This window comes from Callorhinchus milii, unplaced genomic scaffold (assembly GCF_018977255.1).
Source record: "Callorhinchus milii isolate IMCB2004 unplaced genomic scaffold, IMCB_Cmil_1.0 Scaffold1, whole genome shotgun sequence".
NCBI classification, from domain to species: Eukaryota; Metazoa; Chordata; class Chondrichthyes; order Chimaeriformes; family Callorhinchidae; genus Callorhinchus; species Callorhinchus milii.
Window position 1 is genome coordinate 123,304,882 of NW_024704742.1, and position 22,884 is coordinate 123,327,765.

Sequence of the window (22,884 nt, forward strand, 5' to 3'; positions counted from 1 at the left end):
GACGGAGGGCTGGTGTGTGTGTGTGTGTGTGTGGAGAGAGAGCGAGAGAGAGATAACAATATGTGGCAACATGGAGGTAACCGAGGCCCCGCCTCACTGACGGGAAGGGGCGGGAAGCTCGGCCCCACTGCCCGGAGATCCTCTCCTCAGACACTGGCAGTCAGTGGGACAGCGGGGGAGGGGGAGTGGGGGGGCGGAGGTACGTCACGGGCGGCCCTTCCCCCTCGGCTGACGTAAGCACGTGCCGGCGTGACTCACTGCGCACATGCGCAGTGCTGTCTTAGCCCCCCCCCCCTACACTCCCTCACCCGCTTCGCCCGGGGTCGCGGCGGCGATGTGAGACACGGCGGACGGGGGAAGATGGCGGGTAAGGCTCGAGAGACAGAGAGAGAGAGAGCGCCACACACACGCGGGATCGTGTTTATTACTGTGTTACACGCTCAGTGTATTTGCTGTGTTTGTGTGTCTGGCGCCCCCTTTCCCGGGGCAGCTCCCCGGGCACTGGCCGCCCGCCTCCGTCTGTCCAGCGGCAGGTTGAGAGTTTCTCTCTGGCCCTCGGGGAGACCTGAGGGGCCGCCTGGGCCCCATCACCGCTGCTCCTCCAAACCTCCCCTGGGAGGAAGCCTGCGGGGAAGTCTCCCGTGTGCCCCCACCGAGGACCGTTACTGCTGCCCCTCCCCTGCCCCCTCCCTCTGCATCAGGCGTGTGGAGTCCTGTGGCTCAGTGGTTAGAGCACTCGCTTTGCAAGTGAGAGACCTGAGTTCAATTCCAGGCAGAGGGCGAAACCTCGGGCAAGTTTCCTTACTCCACACAGAGCCTAATAATAATCCCTCCAAAACCAAAAACAATAATTAAATTGGTCATTTTCAATCTACGACTGTTTGTGGGACATTGCTGTGCGCAATTGGCTGCCGCGTTCGCCCACAAATATACAGTCAATTCACTTTACAGTGTGTTCTGTGAAGCGCTTTGGGACGTCCTCCCGACGTGAAAAGCGCTATATCAAATGCAAGGATTATTATTATTATTATTATTATCAGCATTAAAGATGCTCTTCCCAACAACTCCCGGGGGTGGGGGGTGTTGGCACAGACCCCAGTCAGGCCTTTGGACCTTTGCACTGTTAATGTTCTGGGCCTTTCTGATCGGGAGAGAGTCCGACATCAGCAGTTTTCTCTTCTTAGAACCCGCTTAAAGAGAGAAGTAAGCAGTTTTTTCTTCTGGAGGCAACTTGGGATGACATCCTCTTTCGGTTCCTTACCAGAGATTCAGTCACTACATGATGGGTTAGAATTATAATCAGACGTAAGATTGAAATTTGGGTTGTGTTCGCATGGATTACAGATTGGATCCCAGTCAAAGACCCCATCTGTACCCTCTACCAAGACCCCCACCCCCGACCCCCTCCATCTGTTTTCAATTCTGATCATTTTTTAAAATGATCCTGTCGGCTGCGTGAAGAGCTTTGAAAGGTTTCCAGATGTGAACGCACCTGTACCAATGTAAATTGTTTCTGTTTTTATAACAAATTAATTTCATGTGGTATGCAACGTTCTCTTCAGATACCTTTACATTTGTAGTCCACTTTATGGATTCCCATATTATTCAGGCAAATGTAAACAAGAAGCTTTATATATATATATATACCTTGCGTGATATTTTGCAGTCTTTTATTTGGCATAAGATGAAGCCTTCACGAAGATGATTGCTGCAGCCATTTGTATATCTTTTTAAGATGAATTATTATGCCAGGGTTCTGCTGATGGTAGGCTAATGCTGAGTCATGCACTCGATAAAGATCCCAGATTCAATCCTGGGGTTGGTTTGTTAGCAAATTTCAGTCGAAGCATTGGAAGGGTCTGAATTTGGATCGAATGGGTGGGGTGGTGGGGGGAGGGAGAGATAGGTGTCCTGAACCTGTTTGCTTTCAAGTGAATCGTGCTGGAAGGTGCACGTGAGTCAACATCATTGGACATAGTGTAATTTTCTTTCACATGGTTAAAAAGCATGAGAAGGTTACTGAAGAGCTGCTGGTAGTTCTCCGGGGGGTGGGGGAGGGGGGTGCAGGGTAGGTGGCTGGCCGTAAGCAGGGCTAAAGAGGAAGGTTTCAGGCGGAACTTGAAAAAGGGGAGAGGGGGGTCAAGGCGGAGGGAGAGTGTTCCAGTTTCGGGGCGTAGTGACAGAAAGGGTGACTTCCAAGGGTGAAAGGGATGAGCAGGAGGCCGGTGCCAGTCGAGCGGAGGCAACGGGTGGTTCATTGGGGATTGAGGAGGTTGGAGAAGTAGGGAGGTACCAGAGAGTGAAGGGATTTGAACATGAGTCTGAGAATCTTGAAGTCGATCCATTCGGTGATGGGGAGCCAGTGGAGCCTGGCCAGAACTAGTGCGATGCGGGTATGGAATTTGGTCCGGGTTTGGCGGCAGAGTTGTGAATAAGCTGAATCTTTTGAATAATAGAGTTGGGGAGACCGATGAGGAGTGCGTTTGAGTAATCCAGGTGGGAGGTGACAAACGCATGCACGAGGCTTTTGGTTGCATTTGGGTTACAGTCGGAGGTGGGCAATGTGGCAGAAGTGGGAGAAGGCGCTCCTGGTTAGAGACCAGATGTGGGGGAAGAATATCTGGATATCGAACCAGACGCATAGATTGCACACTGGTTCAGTGAGTCTGAGGGAGAGCCCATGGAGGTTGAGGAGCTTAGAATAGCAGGAGAGATGACATTGACGGGAGCCAAGGAGTATGGCTTCTGTCTTGTCCACATTCAGCTGCAAGAAGTTTCCATTCATCCAGGGCCTGATGTCTGCCAGACAAGCTGATAGAAGATGGGCTATGTGAAAGGTGATTTACAAATGTAATTTTGTTGTAGTTGTTGTGGTTGTGTACATGAAATGTGCTACTTAAATACAAGTTTTGTTATCTTTTGTAAAATTGGGGCTATAATTACAACATTTTGCAGTACAGTTCAATCTGTTTTAACATCCTCCCCTTTACAGTATAAGACAGCCTCCCTTATACAGCTGATGTTCTCTGGACCCATGCTAACTGGAAGCATGCTGATTGTACACCAGTTTCAATCACTGAAGCCTCCCAACTCTTTTTATATAAAAAGGTGACGTTCCGGTAATGACCTACAGCACTTTCTGTGCCCTAGGCATAGGAAACCATGCTAATTTTATTTCACGTTTGCCATGCACAGGAAGCATCACTTCTGAGAAAAACGACATCAGCAATGCTGCTTGAGCATAATCTGCAGTTTCACCCACAAAATACAGTTAACCACCTTACAGTACCTTTCTGTGTTGGGCGAACTAAACGTGAGGCAGAATGAAGATTCCTCTCAAGAAGTAGTGGTGATGATCACAAACAGAAGCAGCAGAACTTCCTTGTTTATATTATCATGTTGTTGTCAAAAGGAAGGCTGCTATAAGTGGAAATGCTGTTAGCTAAAGGAGCAACTTCACAATATAGTGTATTTAGAACTCAAACAATGTTTGTCCCATTGAGAGAGTGCTTTTTTGCTGCTGTTACATTTGAATACTTGAGAGAAAAGCAACGATTTTAGCCAGGATAACCGGGCACGCTAAAATAATTTTACATTTTCACCAAAAAAAATCCTAATAGCTGTTGCACAGAATTGCATTGCAATTGTACAGTATTAGTTTTAAAATAACAGATTTGTTAAAATGTTTGAATTTCTTCCATATAAGGTTTGCTAACTGCTGCCCAAGCACTCCATGTTCCAATAAACCAGTTTGGAAAAAAAATCTTCCAACCTCCACTTTAATCCTTTTAGTGATGAACTGGAGTATGCTTCCCCCTTGTTTTATCAACCAGCAGGAATAATCTTTCACTGTTTACTATTTATTTGTTACATAAATAAACTTGGTTTATTATGGAGCTGCAAACGTGGCTTCTCAACCTTAATGGTTTGGGCTTCTTGTAGGTATTAATGCCCTGCAAGTTATTTTTTTTCACAAATGAAATAATATTATTTTTCTAATTTTCTCCCTGTTGGTATACACTGTAATTAAGAGTGAAAAAGCTTCTGAACATTTTGTCTTGATAATATTTCCTCTGGAAATGACAGTAGTATTCCTAAAACATCTGAATCCTGAGTTTGTGTCCCTATGAATGATGTGCCTGTATTTCTGTTGGAATATATTTGGATTTTTTAATCCCTGGTATGGAGCTGTTGTACTGTCTGTGCAGTGTCATAAACAAATATTGACATGCGTCTTAACATTTTAAAACATGTTTAGCATTTTCTTCAGGTAAGGAATGCTTTCCTGTGCTGCTGGTTTCTCTTGAAAATGTGAATTTAATTGTGTTTTGATAAAAGGCTTTCAAAATGCCCTAATTTGAAAATGATGTAGCATTGGTCGTTTCGCCCACAAAGTACCCAGTCAATTTACAGTATATTGGACAGTACATTCTGTCCAAGAGGGTAAAACAATTTTTGGTCAAGCCTGCAAGACATGTACGTATTAATAATAAACCTTGCATTTGATAGAGCATGTTTTACATCTTCTGTTGCGATGTGTGATTTTACTACTGTCACGTTTGAATACACTTGACTATTCCAGAATTATCTGAAATCTCATTTGTGTTAACGTAAAAAGAAAGTTTCAGCACAAAGTCCATTTAGCTCATTGTGTCGTGTTACTGCTGTCTGTTTGGACAGAAATGGTCAGGGTGAGGGGAGGGAAGGGAGGGAGCGAGGAGGGGGTAGAGAGTCGAGAGGGGAGCTGAAGGCACGGTCAAAGAGAAAGGTCTTGAGACCGGCCTTGAAGGAGGAAAGGGAGGAGGCGGCGAAGGCACTGGGGGATAGAGTTCCAGAGCCTCGGGGCTGAGAGGCTGAAGGCCCGACCACCGATAGTAGGGCGGTTGGGGCGGGGGATGTGGAGCAGACCGGAGCCAGAGGAACGGAGGGTACGGGCAGGCAGGTAGGGGGATAGTAGGTTGGAGAGGTAGGAGGGAGCGAAGCCGTGAATGGCCTTGTAGGTGAGGGTGAGGATCTTGAATTCGATCCTCTGGGGGGTGGTGGAGGCGAGCGACGGTGTGAGTGACGGTGCGGGACAGTACACGAGCTGCAGAGTTCTGAATGACCTGCAGCTTGTGGAGGGAGGTGGCGGGAAGGCCGGTGAGGAGAGAGTTCCCATAGTCCAGCCTTGAGGTGGTGAAGACGTGGACCAGTGTTTTAGCAGCGTGAACCATGCACCTTTTGAATGATTCTATTGATTCAACATTATTTGCTACTTAAGGTGATAAATTCCACATATTAACAAACCTCTGAGTGAAAGAATTCTGCTAATGATCCCAAGTATGTTTGTCACTGATTTTCCAGTTTCACCGATGAAAACAATCATCAGTGGGACATGGCCAAATGTTGGATTTTGCCAAGGATGTGTATTCTGGGGCTTAGATTGTGTTAGGATGGTTGAGGCCCTGACGTTGTATCCATTTCAAAAAAATAGCGTGATGCTGGGATTGGAAGGCTATAGCGTGGGTATTCTGGAAGGATGAGGTCAAATGGGCTGAAGGGCCTTCTTCATCTTTAGATTTATATCGACTGTACAGCAGGGAAATAGGCCACCTGGGCCTACCATCCATGTCGGTGTTTTTACTCCACATGGTCCTGGGCTTTATAGCCAGAGGGATAGAGTATGAAAATGAGGAGATAATGTTGAATTTGTATAAAACCTTGGTTAGACCACATTTGCCACAAAGTGCTCATAATGACAAACTGCAATTTTAACTGGTTAATTTCCAGCAAGACCTCAACTCACACTCTGGAGTCCCAAGTTTTGACTCCTGCCAACATGAGCCTGATACTTTCCAGAATTAACTACGGAGGGCGTGCCCTCTGCTGAGAGAAAACATGCTCCATTCCAGACAAATGAAAAATGTCCTTGTGTAAGTGTCATACAGATGTGGAACTCAGTCTGGTTTGGATATGCTTAAACATGGTGTTGGGTTTCTAAATGTGTCAGACACTCAGCTGATGAACAAAAAAAAAGGAATCAAAACTGCTCATGAAACTTTGTTCAATTTAATACAATGAAATAGGGATTGCCACATCTAAACAAGATGGTCTGTTTACAATAAATTCAGATAAAGAAATCCAAGTGAAATTCAGGCTTTTGTATTTAGAGAATAAAGTTCCACAATTTTGAAATTTGTTAGCTGGTAATAAATCTTTTAGATGTAACATTTACACTTGCAGCTTATTTATAACCAATGTACTGTAATTTATGTTACTCATTGAAATGTTTTAAATCGCGTATCTTGTGTCGTGATAAACAAGAAAAGTAACAGCTCGGTGAACAGTTCATACAGTAAACGTTTCTTCTTTTTCTCACCCCCACTAATTAACAAAAATCAGATGGCACTTCTGTTTTACTGATGTGCTTAAGAGCTCTAGATTTCCAGTAAAAATGTTGTGAAGTCTTAGAATCAGAATCTATAATGTTCCAAATCCATTTACCACTTATCTGTCTTGACTTACCCAACCCCTTTCCCCAGTGAAATAGCAGATTTTCCCTATAACATTGATTCCAGTTTCATGTTAATCATTGTCTGTAAGGATAGATGATATCGCTAATAGAATGAGAGGAAACTGCAAGAGGAATAGCTGATCCTGCCAATATGAACCTGATACCTTCCAGAATTAAGTAAGACTTGACTGAAGGGTCTTCTGAAAAGGATAGGCTTACACATAATTTTTCAACCTGCATCATAAGTAAAATGTGCATTTTCTACTCCTGCCAAGCAACAATTATTCATATTTTTGTGTATGCGTGCACGCACACCTGGGAAAAGGGAAATTTTAACAATTGTGACCAAAAGCACATTTAAATAGATGTATATTTAAGAGGGTTTTGGAGTTAGGGAGAGGTCAAGAAGGGTTAGATATTTGTGAATGTTGGTATATCCAAGGTGGAGCTAGGGAGGCTAGAAAAATTGAGAATTGGAAAAGTCCTTCTTCAAGGTGATGAAAGTATGAATGAGGATTTTGTCAATAGTCATGAGGTAAGAGTCTGAGCGCTCAGTATTTTGGAGGTTTTAAAAAAAGACAAGTTTAGCATTTGAATACATTGTAAGTTTGAAGGATAGTTGATCATGCAGAATGACTAATCTGAAAAAGCAGCCAGGAAGATTAATGAAGTTGGAGCTAGAGTGTGCAAAGCTGTTGACACACATTGTTTTTGTGGACTGTGGAAATTGGCTTCCAAATTGTGACTGAATTGATGATTTTTTCAAAATTCTGCTTCATCTAAAATTTGAAAGCAGTAGTTTTAAGATCCAAGAACACAAGAAATTTCAGGGCCTTTAATTCTGTGAAAATAGAATACTTGCCTTATTTCCTGTTCCTTATCATTTACTAAATTTGTAATAATTGATTTTAGTATGGTAAGCAGGGCACAGCAACAGTAATATGTGCACGGAGAGCATCTGCTGGCTCAAGAGTTGAGGAAAGTACATTTTTATGTAATGTAAATGTTATACAGTAGAGCCCCGTTATACCACAGGAGTTGGAGTCCATAAAAAGTCCCAACCTATCTTATGCATGTACTCAAAAGCTAGTGCCTTTGCAAAACACAAACCAACTAGTGTGAGTAGGTTAGATTGTGTATTGTCACAATGTGCAACTGAACCTACCAGTACAAATAGGTTTAAGTTGTTCATTGACTCTTCCTGCACAGAGTGGAGTCTGGTAGCTTAGTGGTTTGAGCACTCGCCTTGCAAGCGAGAGAACCTGGGTTTGAATCCTGGCAAGGCAAAATGTTGGGCAAGTTTCCTTACGCCTCTGTTTACCTAACAGTAAGTGGGAACTCGATTGTTAGTTGATTGGGGGATTGCTTTGCCGGAGGTAATAATTAATTCCAAAAAATAGGCTGCCGCATTTCGCCCACAAAATATACAGTCAATTCACTTTTCAGTATATTCTCTGAAGCACTTCTCGAATATCACGTCTCGAAGACGTGATAAGGCGCTATATCAAATGCAAGGATTATTATTATTAGACAACCAAAAAGCTTTCCACAGGTTCACATGACACCCATTTTATAAGTTGGGTCAATAGAAAAGTGCGGAAATATTTGCCAAAAATTGCGGGGAAATTTTTGACAGATCTTGCAGAAAATGGCAGGGAGTTGATTGGTGCTATTGAGATACATTTTACTACCAAACCTACATTTTTTTCACTGATAAACACTAAACATGAGAAAATATCATGTATGAGATCATTGGTTTTTTGGGAGATGGGTAGGAGGAGTTTAGGAGGACACCAGCAAGGCTACAGGAGCTCTCAGGACCAAGCATCGCACACAGACCCAGAGAGAGAGACGCACAGAGAGGCACATGCACTCACAGACACACACACACTTTGACACAGAGAGAGTCGCACACACTCAGAGGCACAGAGAGATATATACACACACACACACACGCAAAGACACAGAGAGACACGCACGCTCAGACACAGAGAGACACGCACTCTCAGACACAGAGAGACACGCACTCTCAGACACAGAGAGACACACACGCTCAGACACAGAGAGAGTCACACGCTCAGACACAGAGAGACACACACGCTCAGACACAGAGAGACACGCACGCTCAGACACAGAGAGACACGCACTCTCAGACACAGAGAGACACACACGCTCAGACACAGAGAGAGACACACACGCTCAGACACAGAGAGAGTCACACGCACACGCTCAGACACAGAGAGACACACGCACAGGCTCAGACACAGAGAGAGACACACGCACATGCTCAGACCTGGAGAGAGAGAGACACACACTCACGAGACACACATAGAGAGACGCATACAAACAAACACACAGGAGAGGGAGTTACAGACATACGCACACACACTCACAAATGCATACAGAGACATACACACAGACAATTACACATATTCAAGCACTCCCACACACAGACACAAATACACAGAGAGACACACAGTCGATCACCACGGGGTGCCTCCGAGTAAAGCCCATTTGTTGCTTATGCCTCACCACGCATGCACATCCGGAGCAGCCTTGCCTGCAGTGAAGTCGGGTGAAGAGCCAAGAGGCCCGCGGGCCAGAAACTACAGTTATAGTGGGTTTGTAGCAGAGGAAGGTGTTTGTGGTGAATTTCATGGAAAAAGCAGCCACACTTCTATTGGCCCAGTTTATAAGTGAACCTACATTATAATGGGGTTCCACTCTATTTAATAATAATTCTTACTATATAACCCTCCTTATGTGCTGTCTAATTGGTAGTGAAAGTGGCAAGCTAAGATGTCTTCACCTATTTTGAAAGTTTTTTCCCAAACAGCCCAAGTAATAATAATAATAATCCTTGCATTTGATATAGCGCTTTTTACGTCGAAAGGACGTCCCAAAGCGCTTCACAGAACACACTGTAAAGTGAATTGACTGTAAATTTGTGGGCGAACGCGGCAGCCAATTGCGCGCAGCAATGTCCCACAAACAGTCGTAGATTGAAAATGACCAATTTTATTATTGTTTTTGGTTTTGGAGGGATTATTATTAGGCTCTGTGTGGAGTAAGGAAACTTGCCCAAGGTTTCGCCCTCTGCCTGGAATTGAACTCTGGTCTCTCGCTTGCAAAGCGAGTGCTCTAACTACTGAGCTACAGGACTCCACAAGTACAGCCCCGAGAATTGTGGAAAGAGGGTAGAAGGTATGCAATGAAGATGGCTTGGAACACAGCCGTTTTGACTTGCGTGTGAAGCAGAAATTGTTTAAAATTGATTTTAACGTGTATTCATACTGTATTTCAATGTATATGGTTAACTTTGAATTTAAGCTAAGTTTCATAAATATAAAATGGAAACAAAGTTGAGGACATTTAGTTGCTTCATTTTGAACTAGTTTCTAAAATCGCTCATTGACATTTAGATCAATACAAAGGTAATTTCCTTTTCATGTTTTTGTGTTTGTTGTTAAATTAGTGAGAATTTCTCATTTAATATGTTATTTAATTTATTTAGGGGAGAAATCCATACAGTACTATGTTTTCTTCTGGGTCTTTAACCATCAACATGGAGTCCTGTAGCTCAGTGGTTAGAGCACTCGCTTTGCAAGCGAGAGACCTGGGTTCAATTCTTGGCAGGGTAAAACCTTGGGCAAGATTTTTTACGCCTGACAATAATCCCTCAAACAAAGGCAATAATAAATTGGTTATTTCAATCCATGACTGTTTGTGGGACATTGCTGTGCGCAATTGTCTGCTGCATTTCGCCCATAAATATACAATTAATTCACTTCACAGTATATTCTGTGAAGCGTTTTGAGACATCTAGAAGCTGTGAAAAACTCTATATCAAATGCAAGGATTATTATTAACATGTAGCGAGGTTGTAAGTACAGTAATACATTTCATTTGAAGTGTTGAGTCTTGTGAATTAAAAGGAAAACTGAGATAATCTTATTCTGTTTTTAAAAAAACATGTTATAAGAAGTCTGCATGTGCTAAAGGGACATTGCACAACTGCTTTCTACCATGAATACAAGAGGATATGACTCGGATTCAGCATGTACTCCTACCTTTGGGAAATTCATTCTTGCGTTACTCGGTTTGTTCTGTGGTATTCTTTGCATTCGGATTAAAGAGCGTTTGAAAACTATGGGTACTGGAAACGGTAGGAAATGATGCAGATGTGTTATCGTACATTGTGTAATTTAGCCTTCTGTAGATGAAGATGCTTGCAAACTTGTTTTATGTTCCATTAGGGTTAGTATCTTTTGATGTATGAAATATGTGAAGGGTGACAGAGAAACTGGTTTTGAATCCATTTCAGGTTTATTCTGAACAAATTCTAAAATTGCCAGGTCATTGTAGCAATACAAATTTCAGGGTTTGAATTAATTGTGCTGATGCTTTCTTGAATATCCAGCAATCCACCAAAGAAAATCCTTTTGTTTGAGGGAAGATGCTTCGTTATATAAGGAGGCATGGAGCTATTTGATGTGAGGGACACCTTCCAAAGTATATGTTTTTAAATAGTGTTTAAAGATATGGTGGCTTTATCCTCTTCTTACCAATGGTAAGTAGGATGCGTATCTCCAGTAAAAACATGTTCATGGGAATTTCTGTTTATGTGTAAGTGACATGTAAGGACCCCTATGGTTTGGATACTCTTAAACATGCTGGTGCATACGTTTGACCAGCAAGCTCCTACTTTTGATGTGCTGCCAATCGACTTGCAAATATTATTCCAAAAATAATTATTTTCTAAGGCATTGGTAAACATGGAACCAAACTGAAATACCTACTTCAAAATAATAAAACAGTTGTAAAATGGGTTAGTATTAACTCTTGTCTATTTTGGTTGCTACATGTTTGTGCATATCTGTAAAAAGTGTGTCAATATTTGACTTGATAATTTCAGTAACACAAATAGGATGGACGCCAATATTCAGTTTTCAATTGGTTTGAAAGGCTTGCTTTCAAGCTAATGTCAGGCAGTTTGGAACTAAATTTTACCTTCATCCCCTTCCCCAGGCAATGAAGTACAGGGGGAAAGTGTGTATAGTTTGTGTTTCAAATAAGAAAGTGAGAACTAAGATGCATTTAAATGGTTAAATATAGATTTAAAAAATAAAAATCTTCTTAAGTTAGCCCACTTTTAAGATTTTTTAAACTTTTTTTTACTCAAACATTGACTGACATCCGAGAAATCTTATCATCTGAATATCAGAAGATTTGGTTCTTTGTTCCTTCTTCAGCGGCATGTGGAGATGGGCTGTAGAATTTTTGCTTGTCTCAATACTTTATGCTGAACCTTGGAAAATTACAGAGAGAAGTTAATGTTGACTGGCATAGGAAATGACAATGTAATTCTGATATCTTCTGAGGTTGAGCAAATCTTTTACTTTTCCCTGTGTAAAGAAATGAATAATACTTCCTCTTAGGTTAAATGATGAAATGTCAATTTTGTTTTCACTAAATTAATTCAAATTTACAATTCAGATTTGCATTGCATCTCAGAAGTAACCTCACTTTAAAATGATATGCTAGCTTACACAAACATAAACATGAATTTAGAACATGGCAATTTTACCTTTGAGTGTTTGACAAGTATGATTGGAGAAAACATCAGAAGCCGTTTCAAATAATGCTGATTAAAAATATTATTTGAAACTGCACCAACCGTGATAAGAGTTTTTTGATGAAGGTAGGCAGTTGATGTAGTTTATATGGATTTCCAAAAGGCATTTGATACAGTGCCACATAAGAGACTTGTAAGCAAAATAGAAGCCCACGGTCTTAAAGGGACAGTGGTATCATGGATACAAAACTGGCGGAAGACAGAAAGCAGAGAGTGATGGTGAACGGTTGTTTTTCTGACTGGAGGGAAGTGTGCAGTGGTGTCCCCCAGGGATCAGTATTGGGACCACTGCTGTTTTTGATCTATATAAATGACCTGGACTTGGGTATAGGGAGTACAGGTTCCCAGTTTGCAGATGATGCTAAGCTAGGGAAAGTAGTAAACAGTGAGGAGGATAGTAGCAAACTGCAAGAGTACATCGACAGACTGGTAAAATGGGCCGACACGTGGCAGGTGAAGTTTAATGTGGAGAAATGCTAAGGGATGCATTTGGGAGGAAGAATGAGGAGATATGAGCTATATGGTAGAATCTTAAAGGGGTTAAAGGAACAGTGAAACCTGGGGGTTCGTATCAGTAAATCTTTGAAGGTGGCAGGACAGGTAGATAAAGCTGTTTACAAATGCATACGGGATACTGGGCTTTATAAATAAGGGCATAGAATACAAAAGTCAGAAGGTTATGATGAACCTTTACAAAACACTGGTTAGGCCTCAGCTAGAGACTGTGTTCAGTTTTGGGCACCACACTTTAGGAAGCATGTCAAGGAGATTTACCAGGATAGTACCAGGAATGAGGGACTTTCAGATATCAGGCGAGGCTAGAGAAGCTAGGATTATTCTCTTTGAAGCAGAGAAGATCAAGAGGAGACTTAATAGAAGTTTTCAAAATTATGAGGAGATTTGATAGGGTGAATAAGGAGAAACTATTTCCACTGGCGGGTGGGTCGGTAACCCGAGGACACCGATTTAAAATAGTTGTTAAAAGAACAGAGGGGAGGTGAGAAGATTTTTTTTCACATGGCATGTTGTTCGGATCTGGAATGCATTGCCTGAAAGGATGGTGAAAGCCAATTCGGTAACAATTTTTAAGAGAGTAGATAATTATTTAGGGAGGACAATTTTTTTAGGGTTATGGGGAGAGCGTGGGGGAGTGGGACTGATTTGGATATTTCTTTTCAAAGAGCCGATACAGACACGAAGGGCCGAACGGCCTTCTTCAGTGCTGTTTGATTCTATGATTGTGCTTGAGGAGACTTTATAATCTGCTTAGGTTATATTTTAGTTTGATTTTATAAAATTAGTTATTTGCTAAAGTACTCTAGACTTGAGCTGAGTTTAAAAATGTTCTGATTTTCAGTGTATGTGACCTGAGAGTGTTGGAAACCAACACTAGCAAATGTTTAATTCCTTCACTTTGATGAGAATGATGAATCCAGTCTCTCCCCCACCATTATGAATCTCTCGAGTATGAATTTCTTATCTGGAGTATGTCATAAGAATATTTAATAACTTGTCAGCCTGGCACATTGATATGAGTTAATAGTGCTGGGGGTGTGCTGCAATGTCAGAAGTGCCGTCCTTTGGATGAGACATTAAACTGAGGCCCCACTTACCTGTTCAGGTTGGATGTTAAAGATCCCATGGAACTACAGTATTTGGAAAGAGAGGGGAGTTTCTCTTCGTGTCCTGGCCAAAAATCTCCACAAAATAAAGTTGGTCATTCACCTCATGGCTGTGTGGAAATTGGCTGTCACATTTGCCCACAAACCACACAGTCACTACACTTTGCAATACATCCTGTGAAGTACTTTGAAACATCCTCCCAGTGTGAAATGTGCCCTACCAAATGTAAGGGTTATTATAAAAAAATTCATATTTATGTTGCTTTAATGTTGCTATTTATAAAATGATTTTCAGTGGAAGTTGCACACATACTTCTGTTCCAAATAAGAGTTTTAAACCAGTTAAATGTCATGGACAAACTCTTTCAGGAACTGAAACTAACTGTGTTGTAAGACGGCACATGCAGCTGGATTGCGTTACATGTTTGCCGTCCGGTTGGCAGTTAGCAGTTAAGAAACTGAAAAAAACTGAAAGTGTTACATAACCTGGAGAATTACACACATCTATTGCTTATTTTCATTTTTTCTCTTAGCTTTATTTTGAACGTCAGGAAAATTCGTAAAATTCTTAAATTTATCTATGGGGGGATATTTTATGCACATAATCTATGGAAAAAGCATGCAAAGAGAAAGCGCTATTTGATCCATCAAGCTTGTTCCTTCCACACCCTTTCTGAGGATATAAATACTCCCTGAACACAAAATCTATCAAACAGTAATTCAGAATAAATGTGTGATTTGCTTTGAGGCTTTTTATGGGGCAGTGTGCAAATTGCCTACATATGTACTGCGATTCTCTGAAGCGTGTTGAGATGTTCTTGACATTATAAACAGTAAATAAAATGCGAGGATTATTATTTATTATTAATCATTTTCATTGGGAGTCTGTTTGAACACTGTCCTGAAGAACATGCAAATATTTGATACTGTAATTTTAAAGCCGTTCTCTTTCACCACTCAATTCAGTAGTTTCTTTAGATTTGCTGTTCATTCCCCTTCACATCTTATAAATCATCTTTTCTTCCATCTTTGAGAGTCTCGGTGTAAACTAGGGCCGGAGGTGTTTGTCTCACGCTAATGCATCATTGTTCATTGGTACGTACGTTCCCAAAATTCCCTACAATATTCAAACGTGCTCTCGCTTGTGATCAATTTAGCGTTGTGTATTTTATTATTTTGTGAAAAATTTACAGTCCTGATATGTGATTAGGTTTGTTTGCCTTCACGTTGACATGAGGAAACTGCTAAATGTTTTGTAGTGGAGACTGAGTAACGCATGATTTGTTTCCCTGTCCTGCTTACTCATTGTTCACCTCTTGGTTCTGATTGACATACCTCCAGCCTAGAATACTGACGGGCTTCCTGCTTCAGGGCTCCCAATATTGTCACTATTGTCATTGATGATATCCTGGCTAGAATAACGAATGGGGTTTACAGCAATTTAATTCCTTTCTCTTTCCCCCTCTCCCCAAATGCGTTGTCTAATAACTCCATGATGCAGTTATAGCAAACATTATCACTGACGAGCACAGCTGAGGTCAGGAGCACTCCGGGGAAACGGGCTTCAAACAACAACAACAACAAGAAGATTTCATTTATAGAGCGCCTTTCACGTCGGGAGGATGTCCCAAGGCACTGGACAGTTGGGTCGGGACCCGAGCATTGGGGGGAAATGGTCAGGGTGAGGGTAAGGGAAGGAGGGAGCGAGGAGGGGGTAGAGAGTTGAGAGGGGAGCTAAAGGCACGGTCGAAGAGAAAGGTCTTGAGACCGGCCTTGAAGGAGGAAAGGGAAATCAACTATGTCAACAACTTGCATGTATATAGTGCCCTTCACACGGGGCAGAGTCTCGGACCGCTTGCCCTACACTGGTGTCATTTTTTGTTGTTGTGATTTAGTACTGCTGCAATTTGTGTTTGCTGTGATTATTTGATTAATGTTTAAAATATGTTTAATTTTAAAAATTCTTATTTTTCAGTGACAGCCATAAACATGTTTGGCCAGTGGAGATGGTTACGGTTATGCCTATTCCTTCAGCTGAACATATATTTTAAGGCTGGTGAGTAAAGGAGAATTGAGTGCAGATTTTCAATTTGTGATTGTATGATACAGTTTTTGATACTGGGTAATTTTGTGATGCCCTTGCAGATATCAGAAGTCTTTATGACTTTGTTGATTTACTGTATAAATGAAACCGTACAGGACAATGTTTGATAGATCGTTTATTCATTAATTAAAATGTTTTTTTTGTTAGTTAGACGTGGGGGAGGAGGGAGAATTTGACTTGAACGATAAATTTGGTGAATAGTGGGAAGTAATGTGATGCATTCATCCAAAAATCTGCTTAAAATACCGTCCATCACTCCTGTCCTCTCCAGGCTCACTGACTCTCAGCAAATCGACTTCAAGATTCTCACCATCACCTACAAATACATTTACACCCTTGCATTTCCCTACCTTGTGGAGTCCTGTAACTTAGTGGTTAGAGCACTCGCCTCGCAAGCGAGGACCTGGGTTCAATTCCCATGCAGCACGAAACGTTAGACAAGTCTCCTTACTCCATATGCCTCTGTTTACCTAGCAGTAAGTAAGAACCCGGTTGTTAATCGATTGGCAGGTTGCTTTTCCGGGGCTAATAATCCCTTCAAAAATAAAAATAATAATATGGTAACTCAATCACCAACCGTTTGGGACACTGCTGTGCGCAATTGGCTGCCGTGTTTCGCCCACAAAATATATGGTCAATTCACTTTACAGTATATTCTGTGAAGCGCTTTAAGACGGCTCGAATATTACATCAAATACCAGGATTATTATTATTTCTCTTAACTTCTCCAACCTCCCCTTCCTTGCAAAGTCCCAGAATGCGTTGTTGCAAATCTACGCCCCGAGGCTCTGGAGCTCCCTCACTCCCTTCGCCTCACCCCCTTTCTTCCTAATTTCAGGTCTCGGCTGACCTTTCTTTTCGACCGCACCTTCCTCCCCCTCCCCCTGGCTCGGCCCCGGGATCCATTACTGTGAAGAGCTCTGAGACACCATCTGGCATGGCGGGCGCCATATAAATCCAAGTTGTTGTACTGCTTCTCTCCGCTCGTCAAACTGAGGCTTGCTGAGCATCTCCCACCCCCTCTTCCCCAGCATTGACCTTTAACTATTACGAGGCACTCTCTGACACTCTACCCCGCCATATTATCGACTCTTACCTGTCTTCAAACAATGCCTAAATACCTATAATAATAATAATCCTTGCATTTGATATAGCGCTTTTCACGTCGGGAGGACGTCCCAAAGCGCTTCACAGAACACACTGTAAAGTGAATTGACTGTATATTTGTGGGCGAACGCGGCAGCCAATTGCGCACAGCAATGTCCCACAAACAGTCGTAGATTGAAAATGACCAATTTATTATTGTTTTTTTGGAGGGATTATTATTAGGCGTGTGGAGTAAGGAAACTTGCCCAAGGTTTCGCCCTGCCTGGAATTGAACTCAGGTCTTTCCTAGCTTGTAGAACATGCCTAAGGCCACATCTTTTCTCCCCCACAATGCACACAAATTTCCAGAACCAATTTATTGCTCTATTCTGTACAGTGTGATGTGCGTGTATTCCTGGAACGAACAGTGCAGTGTTTGGAATTCAGGATGCATATGTACTATCCTGGACACTGAACTAAATTGGCAAATTCAGTTTTCAAAATTGAAATTTAGGTGAAAATCTGTTTCTGCCAAGTCATTTTCAACCCAAACCAAGTATTTATTATTTACAAATTGGTAAAAATTTGATATTAATGGTCCTTAACATTTTAGTATTTTCATATCAATTTTAATTCAGCCATCAAAATTCTATACAATATTCTCACTTCATAATCTACAAATATCTGTCATAATAGTCAGTCCATTGTGCGTGCAAGCATGCAGGACATCACACACCTCTCAAATGATTGTCCAAACTGGAAATGGTCATTTAATTGTGTGTAAATACTCTTATCAGATTTACTTTTTGAATTATCTAGATTTAATAAATATAAAATGTGTTTCTCTCCTCGTCATATAGGAGGTAGCTCAATTGAGAATTATGCCTACATAATTCCAGAGTCGCCAATAGTTGAACTTGGATCCGAGCTAAAAGCATCCTGCATTCTCAATGATGACTACGTAAAAGATGTAGACGCAAATCAGATTTTCTGGAGATTGAAAGATAAACAAATACCAGAAACTCAGTATGTGGTAGTCAATAGAACTGTGTCCAATGTAACATTGACCTTTTCCGATGCCGGAACTGCACTTCTAACCTGTAATCTACAACTCAATGAAGATCAAGTAGCTACCGTCTTTGGAACAGTTGTCAGAACAGGACGTAAGTATTATTCTGAGAATTGAATGGGTGGGGAAAAGACAAGAAATTGTGTATGTAGCCTGTTTTTTTTGGATAAGACTGAAGATACGTTTGCCGTCGTATTGCATTAAATAAGTCATGTAAATGAATAATCGGCATGTTTTGATAATAAGATAGATTTCAGAAATGGATCAGATACTCTTGGATTAGAAATATTATTTTGATAATCAGAAAGCAAAACTTTTCGTACAGTGTAACTAGTCTTAGATGTGCCATGTAAAACAAATATCCAAATGTTGACAAGCATGAATCACTCACCAGCCTTTTTAAAACTTTATTGTAGTTATCAGTAGTAAGTCTTTGAAGATTTCACCATTTGATTCTTATGGGCAGTAAGACTTTCTATTTCTAATCAAGGTTCTATGGATCTCTAAGCTGTGAGCTAATTTGTGCAAATGTTTTTTGTATTAAGAATTGTGCTAAAATATCCTTCTTTTGATCTTTCATTTAGTACCACCAGAAAAGCCAAAAAACTTGTCATGTATTACATATTATGACAAAAATATGACTTGTGCATGGGATCCGGGAAGAAATACATTCTTGAGGACAAGCTATCTGCTTCAAATGTCAGTACAATCTTTGTTTGTTTAGTGAGTGATTTAAGATATTGATCACCTTTCTATAAGCTTGATATATACAGTGGAAACCCAGTTTGCAGTCGCCTTGGTAATCCAGCTGCCTCACAATTGCAGGCACATTTTCAGTCTCTTTCATCGTCTACACTAAAAGATGGGCTGTCGGCTTCAGTAAACCGGGCACCTCACTATTCAGGATAATGGTCATTGATTGCGACCGCTACAGCGGTCTACTATACTACACACTATAAAGTATCGTTGGTGAATGTTCATCAGCTTTGACCATTACTAATGCCCTTAACATTACATCAGTGTCCTGAATCACCCGACCTGTTTCAGTAATCACGTCACCTCACAAGTAGGTCACTTTAGCCCGGTCACTTGAGTTACTGGATTAGTGAGGTTCTACTGTACCTGGAAATTTCTATTTTATTTTTTCTGAACAATTTTTGAAAGACTGCTATCAAAATTCTAATTTTCTTCATTATGTTAAGTGTTCTGATCAGTAACCTTTAGTTACAAATTATTTTACATCCTTTTTGATGATCAGTTTTCTCTATTGAGGAAAACACTGAAGCTACTGCAATAATATCCAGTTAGGAACAAGCATTTTTACTCAGTTTGATTTTTTTTTAAAAACAGGTTTGTGGGACGTGGCAGTGTTTCTTTCTGCCAATTTTTCTTCTCTCCTCCCATGAAAGGAATTTCTGAGCCATCTGCAGCTCAAATTGTACCTGATGGGCACAAAATGGCTTCCTTCTTTTCCTGTAATACAGTAACTGCACTTGCCATTAAATACTTTAAAGTTCTCAATGTAATTAGGTGTTATAAAAATAAAAACAATTCTTATATTAGATGGATTGACTTTCACAACCAGGCTTGACTATGCCAACTCCCTGCTCGCCTGATTTCCCAACTCTTCCGTCCGCAGGCTACAGACCATTCAGAACTCTGCAGCTCATGTTCTCTCCTGCACCAGGCTTTGGGAGCCTCACCCATCTCCACTAGCTCACATATCTCAGAGGATTGAGTTCAATATCCTCATCCTAACTTAAATCTCTCCACAGTCTTGTTCCACCCTAACCCTATGACCTTCTAAAGCCCAAACAACCCTGGCCTTGCTCTCCAAATTGTAGGCACTGACATTATTCACATTCTCTGTCCTGCCCATGTGGTTGAGCCTTCAGGCTTTCTACCCTTCTCCTGACCCTTTCCCTAAGCTCCTTCAAGATCCATCTCAAGGCATTTCTCTTTGACCACACCCAGAGCAAGCGCTCTGAGACGCCGTCCGGCGTGGAGGGCGCTATATAAATCCAAGTTGTTATTGTTGTTCGTTCATCTTCCCATGCCCACCCCTCTTGCTTCCCATTCCCCACCCTACCCAAATCCAACCCCCAACTCGGGTGCAAACCCTCGACTTTCCAGGCCTTGGGATGTCATCCTGTCGTGAAAGGCACTATATATGAATGCAATTTGATGTTGATCACATCGGGAGGATAACTCAAAGCATTGGACAGGTGGTGGTCAGCCGGGTGTTGACACATGTGGAAATCCATCACCACACTTAAGAGTATCCAAACCAAACTGAGAACTCCATGCATCCCACCTATGCATGGAAATTCCAGAGAGAGATTGTTGAAATGGAATGCAGTCTCTCCCTGGAGGGATGCACCCTGCTTATTTAATTCCGGAGAGTATTAGGCACAGGTTGGTAAGAGCCAAGGCTTGGGAACCCCAGAGTGTGCATTGGGGTACTGCTGTAGTCTGACCAGCTGAAATCACATTAAAATCAATGACTAGCAAGCTTTCCCACTCCTGATCCAGCTAGGATCAACCTGCCCATTAAGGCTTTGGCTTGCAGGTTTAACAGGAGGTGAGTGAGATGATTCCCTGCACGCAGTGACTGGTCTGTCCGTCCAAGTCCTGCCGATGATCCAGGCTGGCTGTGCTGTCATCAGCAGCGCCCTGGAGTACTGTGGACCCGTCAGGCTCAGGAACTGGACTACCAAGACCGCCACAGAGGGCTGGCTCGATTCTGATACAACTATTGCCAAACATGCTTGAGTGAGAATAAAGTTTGAGAAATCTTGATAAAATATGTGGTAGGATTTGATTAATGACATTGTACTAAATTTGGCCTCGTTGATCTTAAAACATTTGAAATTTCTAATTCTGTGTTTTTCAGCAATCGATCTGCATATTACTTCTTCAATAAACAAGTATGTTTGGCAAAGGATATGGAAAATTTTTGTGTAATTCCCTTTGCAAACATCAGTTACTATGTTGATCAAATTTTCTGGGTGGAGGCAACTAACGGTTTGGGCAATGCAAAGTCCGAATCCATCATTTTGGATCCAGTTACCGTTAGTGAGTATCATTTTTGTACTTTAAAACAAGTCTGAGCAGTATGTGAATTGATGTTTTCTCAATTTTTATTGTATAGGATTTGAGATACTATAATATAATAATAATAATAATAATCCTTGCATTTGATATAGCGCTTTTCACGTCGGGAGGACGTCCCAAAGCGCTTCACGGAACACACTGTAAAGTGAATTGATTGTATATTTGTGGTCGAACGCGGCAGCCAATTGCGCACAGCAGTGTCCCACAAACAGTCGTAGATTGAAAATGACCAATTTATTATTGTTTTTGGTTTTACTATTGATTATTATTATAATAATCAACCTTGTACATTTGATAGATATTTGATCTCCTTGTACATTTGAAATATTGATATTTACACCTATAACTTCTCCCTTTCCATCACTTATTCCACTGAGACTTCCATTTTACAAGCCTAATATTGGCCCCAAGTAATGAACATTTTGTTACAGGAATGATCATTTCCTCCTAGGTATATTTAGTATTTTTTATATAAAATGTAAATGTCTATATTCCCAAACTTCCCCTCATTGGCTTCCTACCTCTACTCTCCACAAGTTCCAATCTGTCCAGAACTTGGCAACTTATACAAGGCTGCACGTACTTTACCTATCCTCATCAGGTTCTACTGACTCCAGTACCACAGACGATTGACTAATTTCCTCATCCAGACCTTCAAAGACCATTTTGAAATTGGCTGCTGCATTTCACCCACAAAATGCATAGTCAATTCACTTTACAATATATTCTGTGAAGGGCTTTCAGGCGTCTCAAGGTGCTATATCAAATGCAACGATTATTATTATTGTTGGTCTAACATCTGTTCCAGATTCTCCTCCATCCCACCATCAGTGCCCGAGTCATCAACTATTATTGCTCACTCTCTCTTCCAGTCCCTTTGCCTTGCTCCCCTCCTCCTTTTAAAAACTCAACTCCTTGATCCTGTCTTTGGTTAACACTCTCCTTGCTCTTCTGAAATCTGGCAAAAGCATCTGGTAGTAGGGAATCATTGCTGCCCAGCTCTATTTTTGTTTAATTGGCAACTTTTCCTATTCGGAACTCTTTGATTTTTATTTGTAGTGCCTGATCAGAACATTAGCTATACCCGCAGATACCTGCAGCCTAAGCTTGGGGATTTACTGTATAACATCCTTCATACTGGGTAATATTTTGGATCACTTAATCATTGGTAGAAATAGAAGATACACAACTATTTTTGGTCATTACCAGGGCCAATAGAAAATTGCGGAAATATTTGCTGTAAAATTGCCGAGAAATCTGTCAAAAATTGCAGGGATGGTTCGTGCTGTTGATACATTTTACTGCCAAGCAACATTTTTTCGCTTTATTGATCAAAACTAAATATGAAGAAATAACATATTAGATGGGCTGAATGGCCTCCTTCCTTTCTGTAAATTTCTATGATTTATCTAAGGGAGTGAGGAGAGAGTGCAGTAAATGCAGTATTTTTAACCAATCTATTCATCAATAGCTATAGAAACAGTTTTGATAAAAGAGAATTTGCATTTACTCCTTTTTTTAAAACTTGAAAAAAAACTTCTTTCCCCCGCCTAAGCCACATCCTGTTCCCAAAGGCGAAAAGCAGTTTGCTTGCAAAATCTGCCTACTGTCTAGTGATTATGAGAGGCACAAGACTATTTGTCTGCCTTTTTTTCTAGCTTCCACCCATGGGACGTCCACTGCAATCTGGCCAAGATGTTTTGCAGATACAGTTTTATTCACAAAATGCACAGTCATTCTACTTTGCAGTATGTTCTGTGA

At 41.2% G+C, this 22,884-nt stretch overlaps 1 protein-coding gene across 2 annotated transcripts in view; it reads left to right on the plus strand.

The window, feature by feature from the left end:
* Nucleotides 1-287: 287 nt before the first annotated feature.
* il6st (interleukin 6 cytokine family signal transduce) overlaps nt 288-22,884 on the plus strand; it is a 41,969-nt gene continuing 19,372 nt past the window's right edge. For both annotated transcript variants that reach the window (XM_007892168.2, XM_007892169.2), the window contains exons 1-5: nt 288-367; nt 15,726-15,806; nt 17,801-18,103; nt 18,594-18,708; nt 20,903-21,084. In XM_007892168.2, the coding sequence (XP_007890359.2) occupies nt 361-367; nt 15,726-15,806; nt 17,801-18,103; nt 18,594-18,708; nt 20,903-21,084 (688 nt within the window). In that variant the 5' untranslated portion in view covers nt 288-360. The remainder of the gene's footprint in view (nt 368-15,725; nt 15,807-17,800; nt 18,104-18,593; nt 18,709-20,902; nt 21,085-22,884) is intronic.